This window comes from Papaver somniferum, chromosome 1 (assembly GCF_003573695.1).
Source record: "Papaver somniferum cultivar HN1 chromosome 1, ASM357369v1, whole genome shotgun sequence".
Classification (NCBI taxonomy): Eukaryota; Viridiplantae; Streptophyta; class Magnoliopsida; order Ranunculales; family Papaveraceae; genus Papaver; species Papaver somniferum.
The window spans coordinates 205,478,902-205,487,691 of record NC_039358.1 but is presented as its reverse complement, the minus strand read 5'-3'; the positions used below and the strand labels follow the sequence as shown (position 1 = coordinate 205,487,691).

Below are 8,790 nucleotides of genomic sequence, written 5' to 3'. Positions count from 1 at the left end.
AGAACCGAACTGTTCTTCGTGTTCTTCATTTTCAAGAAGTTCGGTTAGTAAACTAGGGTTTTTTGGAAAATCGGCCTAACCGAACATGGCTCTGTAACTCCTGCTAAAACCCTATTTTGATGATTTCTATTCGATTGAAGCAATCAAAATCAAATTAAAGTGAAGGGTTTGTTGGAAAATACCTCCAGAGTGGTCCCATGGCAGAGTCATGCTGCGGCTGGCGTATTTTATACTCGATAAAATTATCATGTAACAGAACTTAATTGTGATTGCATTGATGTTGTTACATTTCTTAAATAGGCGGTGGTGGTGGTGGCGGGAGGAGGTGGTGGTGGTAATCGGTGGTGGTGATAATCGGAGGTGGTGGTGGTAATCGGCGGTGGTGGGCGGTGGTGGTGGTAATCGGTGGTTGGTGGTGGTGTTGGTAATCGGCGGTGGTGGTGGGAGGAGATGGTGGTTATATATATATATAGGTGGTTATTAGGTTGGTTTTAAATTAAATTAGGTTAAGGGTATGTTAGTCATTTCAACGTTTTAGGACATCCCTTATCACCATAAGGAAGGTGGCCTAATAAAACCATGGTCTCCTCAAAAAAACCATGGTCCCTAAAAAATCATTCTTTTAAATTTAACTAGCTACTGGGCCAAATTATAAGCCCAAACACTCATTTTCCTTATTAATTTTTCCTAATTTCCCAAAAACTTATTGGGCCAAACTATAAGCCCATATGTTCATTTTCCATGCTTTTCCTAATTCCCCAGAAAACTGCCATCAAGGAGATTCAAACCAATGATTCTTTGCTCATTAGTTTAATACTCTAATCCCAAACCACGCTCCACCGGTCAGTTGTTGTATATTAATATAATGTTATATATAGACTCTTTTTTTAAGCATGAATTTTATTAAGCTAATTAAAACGCTATTATACGAGGGTATATGATGGTACCCAAAGATCCATCAGTCGATATGCCATGAATCTATACAGAGGGGCTGAGCTTGATCAATAATCATCGAATCAAAGATACATCGAGGGGAGATGTTGGAGTCGAAGGTCGTGAGATCTTCGTTCAATGTTTTACACAAAAAAAGTTGTACTTTTGATGGACATAACAGAGTCCATAAGAGCTGATTTGATGGTGGAGGTGGTCGATGCGCTTAATAAAAGGTGGTAGTCATGTAATTGCGTCCATAAGCTTAGGTGTATCGCTCGAACTTTAACTGTATGTCTTCTTCTTTCTCTTCTTGATCCGTGAGGTGGTGCTTACCAAAGAAGATCGAGTTTACAACTACTAATAATGTTACTAAAAACATACTAGAGACTGAAAAAATATGCAACAAGTATTACAAACACAACCTAGATTACACTAATGCAATTAAAAGGGGGAAAACAAGTTTGCTTAAAAGTAAAATGCAATGTAACTGAGACTATAAGTGAGTAAAGGAGTCGAGTTCACCGTCCCAAAAACACATCGTTTAAGCTTCTATGGGATTTAAAAAAAAATGTTGCTGCTGAGTGTTGTTGATGATTTTATGGTTGTCGTTGCAAATTTTGTTGACGTTCATGTTTTCAAGATTTATTTCTTCGATTTGTAAGCGCGGTGAAAAACCAGATGAAAGCTCAAAATGATGAAAGAATGTTGCTGAGGTTGAAATATGCATGAAGATCATTCACTATTACTGCCTTGCAATATTCCATACAGTTCTCCATACCCTTCCCCATTCAAACAGGAAGAAGGAAACAGAACGGGTAGCTCATGAAACGCAGCGAGATAGAACTGCAATTCTCCCTTCCAATATCTGTGCGCCTAACAATAAGTAGAGGTCGAAGAAATCCATAGTAAATAAGCGAATTCTAATATTCCACAGGACGTTTTAAGGAAGTATCAAATGATTAGCTGTAATTTCTCCCGACCGAACCAAAAATCCTAGATTACATCAATCCGAACTAGCTGCAATATGTCTACTTCTCGAATAGAGATTATGACCATTGTAATAACCACCGCTTCACCTAATGTTGTCCTGGATCTTAAATTTCAACAAGAAAGTCTCTCCAACATAATTATCGAAACGCGGCGAAACACACAGACTAGACAAAAAGCCTGATTTTGAATGAGAATAAAATCAAACCAAACCTTCTTACAACAAGGCAAAAACGCCTTTCATAATTATAAATCAGCAAACACAATAACATTCCTAACCGAGGATAAGGAACATAAGGAGGAATAATAAATCTAAACCAGAAGACAGAGACTTTGAATGATGCAGTAATCAATCTCAAACAATAAACACACCTGACTTATCTTAACACAAAAAAGGTTATGTTCACGAGATTGGGTTAAAAGGTTGAGATGCATCAAATTTAATTTATATGGTATCATAATCAAAGGTTATATGTTGAGATAGCATCAAAGGATTGAATTAGGCACAAATTGACATCTTGGAAAAAAAAGGTTCTGAATTGAAAGGAATGCCTCAATTATAAAAAAGGTAAAAGTAAAGCTTAAATTAAACTCAGCAATCCGGAAATATGAAGAACATTGATGGCAAAATAATTTTTAGACAATCAATAAAAACTAGTAAAGTTGTAATCAACTCAACATCATGATACCTTATTGTGATTGAGATTTAATCCATAAAAAGGCAGTCGTAACCAGGTATAGGAGACGGTGGCCAATGAAGAAGGTGCCATTTTTCTGCCTTTTCATACCTTCCTCCGTACTAAAACACTACATCGAAGTTAATAATGATCAAAGCATTAATATGGTGCGAACCATGATATTTAGCCTTGAATTGGTGGTTCAGGCACGATAAAATTTAGGGTTTTGAGATGAACTAAGGGAGAAACTATAATACTTCTTCTCTAATCTACTGTAACTAACAAAACTAATTAAGCTTTAAGATTTGCTTTAGTAATGCTCAGATCCTTGAAGATCCAAGCAGACCTGAGTAGTTTCGAGCTTTGCCTGAAAAAAGTTTTCTGCCAAAAGTTTTGGGTCAGAGAGGGGTGTTAAGATCTCTCTCTGTATATATATATATATATATATACAATAAAATTTCAAAATCATGTTACCCTCCCATCCTATTGTATTAAGATGTGTTTCTTATCGTACAATATGTACCGAATTTTGTGTTCTGAAATCATATCTTAAAAAAGAGTTATACATGGATGTATGCCGTTCCGATTTATAGCCGAATTATGAACCGTTAAGCGGAATTTTGAATGGATTTAACCTTTATGAATCCGATTTATACTCACATGTTTTACGAGTTCCTAATTGCTAACTACGCTGAATATGCGTCTCCCAAGTATATTTATGTATTTTTTTAATAGTAGAATCTCACTTTGGGTCTCGCGTCTAATAATTTTAAATTAAAAAAACTCTGTAATATCCTTTAGAGGCATATATTTCACTGCTCAAGGTGTATTCTTTTCCAAACAGCGGAGGAATATCCGCTTAGTCTCCATTGTCAAGCATTCATTCACTTGAATGAGTTCATGAAAGACTTTGGCTGAATGGGTGAGTGTTCTCATCCCATAATAGCACCTAATTTGATCTTTTTTAATCAAACTCCTTCGAAAAGAATGAAAGTTCTCATTCAATAGCCCTTGCTCTAAGAGATATTGCATAGTAACGATCGAAGATTGTAGATCTATTTGTTTATTAACTAGTATCTATAAAACTATTTCAAGGGCGTTTAATATTAGATTGACGTTGCTAATGGACAAGCTCATTCCTCCAATACAATGAGTTTATAAAGAAAGGAAACATATTGTTGATGGTACTGTCATCGCCAATGGAATGGTGGACTCTAGACTAACTTCAGATAATCCTGGTTTGATTCTTAAAATTGATTTAGAGAAAGCATTTGGTAGAGTTAGTTGGGATTTTCTGAAGAAGATGTAGTAGAAAATGGGCTTCGGTTAAACTTGGTGTACATGAGTAAATTTTTGTTACCCAATTGCTTCTTTCTTAGTTCTAATTAGTGGTTCTTCTTTTGGCTATTTCAAAAGTTGAAGAGGAGTTAGACAAGGGGATCCACTCACTCCATTACATTTTAACATTGCAATGGAAGGCTTTTCTAAGTACCTAAATGAAGCTGCTAATATGTGCTTGTTTAGTGGATTTAAATGTTGAGAATAATTTATTGAATAAACACTTACATTATGCAAATGGCACCATACTTTTTCTTGTTAATTCACAAAAAGAACTGTAAAACTTATTCTCTTCTTTCAAGTTCTTTGAAATCATTGAATATTTCAATATAATATTTCCACAACAAGAATAATCCTTATTGATAATTTTCTTGATTTATAATCTTGGGCGATAAAGCTTGGTTGCATGACTGACAAGTTACCATTCATATATATCTGGGTATGCCACTGGGTGCTAAAGCCCATTCTAAATCCATATGGGTACCAATTCTTTATAAGGTTGATGTTGAACTCTCTCAATAGAATAAATGCTCGGTTTCATAGGTATATATGCTTATTACCATCTTGAAGTGTGCGCTCTCTTCTGTAACAATGTATTACTTTTCATTGTTTAGAGTTATATTATTCATAAACTTGAAAAGGAAATGAGAGATTATTATTTTGAGCATAAACCTTGTTCAAAAGTTTCTCACCTTGTAAACTGGAATATGATTTACGCCTCAAAAGACAAAGGTGATCTTGGTGTTGTTAGAGCATTGCTCAGTCGAACTCACAAGTATTTCTATCTCATGCTTGTTGTCAAATTTAGTTGTCAAAACTATATCTTGATTTCAAGTCTATAATTAGTTAAGTCTCGGATTAAGATAGAAGATGTAGTTGAGAATCGGACATCACTGCGTTCTACCGTTTGAAGTCGAAGATCAACCAAAGCTTTTGGAGAATTTATTCAACATAAGGTAAGTGAAGACTGAACCACCTATTTCTCAAGTTATATTCATCTTTATATCTATGAGACGTTGTCGCATAACTAATTAGACTATCGCAAGCATATCAAGAATTTCGAGTCAAGTTTATATTAGTAAATTAGTTCTCGAGATATATATGACTAATCTTAATGAACATTTGTTCATACTTGATGAATTTTGGTTAAGAACAATTTATTGTTCGTAATCTAAATTATGATTCAACATCATCATTCGAAACTAGCCTGGAACAATGTTATGTGTCATTGATGTTATTTGGGAATGTTTCGAATTGATCTAGAGAGAAATATAGAACTACTGAAAATATGGATACATGACAATATGCATACCAGTTTCACAAACTGGGAAAACTGTTATAGGTCCAGAGCCGTAGTACATGTACCCAGTACACGTACCGGCGTATCTATAGTTCGGCAACGACTTAGTGGTACGCATACCAGGTATCCATACCACAAAAAGCCTATGAACTTGTGAACCTGGAATGGTACGCATACCTAACATGTATACCGAAAAAGAACTGTTGGTTTTGAAACCGGTATGGTATCCATAACCGGTATGCAAACCAAAAAAATTCTGTATGTTCCGGAACTTATATTTGTCTTAAGGATACACATACTCGGTACATGTACCATGACAAATATAGTCACGAACAAGGTTGAAGTACACGTACTTACCCGTCGAATATTTTCATATGCACTTTAAATTATTTCTATAAAATAATTAGCATTTGAATAAATCTCTAAGAACACTATTTAGACATGATTGATCACATTATAACCCATGGTTTTGATTCAAACTTAAAGTCTTAAGTGTTTATGAAAATGATTAAGCTTATAGTTCAATCGGCTCGTTTCGGCTAACCATTTATGAACAATGTCTTTGTACGCGGTTAAGTCTTAAGCATGCTATCCACTGCTGATCCGAAGATTCCATGTATATTCTAACACTCGACTCTTCTTTCTCCATGTGCTGGCTGAATCGTACTAATAATTTGGTAAATCTGATGGCATTTTTTATTTTTATTCACAACTATTTTCAGATTATTTGTCTAATCTTATCAACTTAAAAAAATAAAAGTTGCGTAATCCCTTTTGTCAAGTAAGTAATGTACATAATCATAAAGAAAGATCACTTAACGTTTTGAATCTCCCAAACCCAAACAGACTTTTTCTTTATGATTTTTATACTTTGGGTCCAATCATTGGTTATTCAAAGCCTCAATCATGCTCCCTTTAAGCCCACATTTACCATTTTCTCCCTCTTCTTATCCCTCCATCACTCTCTAGTTCAAGTTCTTCAATAGATTAACAAAAGAATTAGGAGATAATCATGGAGAAACAACACTCCATAATCTTAATATAACCTTGTTCCAAAAATGTCATCATGTTTCTTTCTTAAGCTAGGTGATTATTTGTATGTGGTGTGTGTGGGTTAGGTTAGGTCCGAGTTCAATCAGCAAGCAGCGCATGAGAGTGCGAGTGGGACATGTGAATGATGAATGATTCCTTTATCTTCTTGTAAAGTTTCCTAAATAAATACACCAAAATAGATAGATAGATAGGACCTCAAAGAGGGGTAAAAATGTAACTTCACTCTCATCCATTTTCTTCACAGAAATGAATAGAAATGAACCTACCTCCCCCCAACAGTTTCTTCTTTCTCATTTCCGTTTCCATCTCCACTTTCTTTCTCTCTATCCAATTTCTTCAAGAACTCAAATTTTCGATTGCTCAGACGCGCTCTGCTTCAGAAAGAAATTTACAGGTAAAGAATTACTTAATCTTGATTTACTATGAACTTGATGTGGTGTTTAATTAATTGTATTTTTTCTAGAAATTTTAAGTTGATATTTCTCTTAAATTTTCATTTATGGATGGGAGCTGCTGAAGAAAATTACAATTCATCCAAATCCTGGTTTTCATATCTTCCATAGAAGTTAATTATGGTATTTTGTTGTTGCAGGAAAAAAATATGTCTTCACCAAGCAAAAGAAGGGATATGGATGTCATGAAATTGTAATTTCTTTCTTTTTACTTTCTCTTGGATTGATTTCTCTTTAATTTTCATCTTTATCTTTGAAAAAATAAGCAAAATTTGATTGAGATATGGATATATATATATATATATATATATATATATATATATATATATATATATATATTGTGTTGATAGAATGATGACAGATTACAAAGTGGAAACAGTTGATGATTCAGTCACCCAATTCTTTGTTGAATTCAATGGTCCTCCAGACAGTAAGCCAATCCCTTCCTTAAATTTTTTGCACTTCGGATTTTTGTTGAACATTTCAATTTCCATTTCCGACAACTGAATTTCTTCTAGCAGCAAAACTTATCTTGATTTCTTCTTTTACAGTTAATACAGTTGTCTTATGATATTTACACCCAACTTATCACTTGGTACACCCATAGATAATAGTAAAAGTGACTTTCGTCTAGTTGTATGTAGTAGTAAAAGTGATGAATTGTGGCATGAAAAAAAAATGTTGCAACAGGTTTGTACAGTGGAGGAGTATGGCGAGTTAGAGTTGAATTACCAGATGCATACCAATACAAATCTCCATCCATCGGCTTCATCAACCGCATTTATCATCCAAACATCGATGAAATGTAAGCGCTCTCAAACCCGGCCTAATGTGCATATATCCTGGTTCTTCGGTGCATTTGTAGTTGTCTGGCATGTTACTTGGATATAATTTCTAGTTACTAGTACTCACTACTCTGAAATTGAACTAATGCAGGTCCGGTTCAGTATGTCTTGATGTCATTAACCAGACATGGAGCCCCATGTTCGGTAATTTGCACTCAAACCCCCATTCTTCATCTGATTTTCGAAAATGACATTTTAGATACTACTCTAGCAACTTTGATTCTTATTACCTTGTTTGTTGTGCTTGTAATTAGATTTAGTGAACATCTTTGAGGTGTTTCTGCCTCAGCTCTTGCTATACCCCAACCCTGCTGACCCATTGAATGGCGAAGCTGCTGCATTGATGATGCGAGACCGTCCCGTTTATGAGCAAAAGGTCAAAGGTAAATCTGCCAAACTATTTCTCATTACTTACAATTAGGCATTTCTTTGAAGCCAATGAGCAATTATCAATTTAAGCTCTGATTTACATGTACACTGAAACAGAACACTGTTTGAAGTATGCAAAACCAGAGGATTTAGAAAACAAGCAAGCAGATGATGAGGAAAGTGACGACGATGACTATGAAAACTATAAGACTAGTGACGACGAAATGGAAGTCGAAGGCCTCTGATTAATCAAGGAAAAAATATTATTCTGTAAATAGTATCATTATCATGTTCATTTATGATTTAGACAAAATCGATCAACTATGTTTATGCAATTAATCAAAAAATGTAAATATTCTCCCCTTGTTTGTGTGCAACATTTTTTTTTTATTTTCTTTTTGCTTCTACCAAACTCTATGAATAAAAAGACATTTCCAACCGGATAAGTTGGTGTTTAAAATGACCATAGCATCAAGTAAAAGTGTTTCATTCTCCCAGGCAATGACAGGAGAGTTATTCTTGATGTATCCCTCAATGTTCTTCAGATCCGTTTGTAGCACAATGTGGATATCCGCAACTCCTTACTCCATGCAGCTGCTTCCAAGAGAGCAAGACATTCTGCTTGCTTTGAGTTATCTACTCCTGCATAGCATTTAGCAAGGCTTCCCCTCCAGTTTCCTGTATAATCACGTAAAATCAAACCAATCCCAGTTAGTCCAGTGTTTGAATCAAAAGAAGCATCACAGTTAAGTGTCAGATAAGGTGCATATGATGGTTTCCATAGTGCAGGGGGGATAGAAGGTGTATATGCTACATCAAGCATTGAAGTCTCCCTG

General features: G+C 35.0%; 1 protein-coding gene across 1 annotated transcript; it reads left to right on the top strand.

Moving 5' to 3' along the window:
* Window positions 1–6,493: 6,493 nt before the first annotated feature.
* Window positions 6,494–8,409, top strand: LOC113313529 (ubiquitin-conjugating enzyme E2 5-like). Its single transcript, XM_026562320.1, has 7 exons — window positions 6,494–6,682; window positions 6,881–6,933; window positions 7,091–7,170; window positions 7,431–7,545; window positions 7,677–7,729; window positions 7,840–7,968; window positions 8,072–8,409. Exons 1-7 carry the CDS (start codon window positions 6,545–6,547, stop codon window positions 8,197–8,199), a joined length of 696 nt encoding a protein of 231 aa, XP_026418105.1. The 5' UTR covers window positions 6,494–6,544; the 3' UTR covers window positions 8,200–8,409.
* Window positions 8,410–8,790: the final 381 nt, after the last annotated feature.

What these genes read in the sequence shown, in the direction of transcription:
- LOC113313529 (XM_026562320.1), top strand. Translation starts at nt 6,545, where the DNA reads ATGAACCTACCTCCCCCCAACAGTTTCTTCTTTCTCATTTCCGTTTCC. An exon ending in CATCCAAACATCGATGAAAT is followed by an intron (nt 7,546 to 7,676) that starts GTAAGCGCTCTC and finishes GAACTAATGCAG; the next exon opens with GTCCGGTTCAGTATGTCTTG. An exon ending in GACATGGAGCCCCATGTTCG is followed by an intron (nt 7,730 to 7,839) that starts GTAATTTGCACT and finishes GCTTGTAATTAG; the next exon opens with ATTTAGTGAACATCTTTGAG.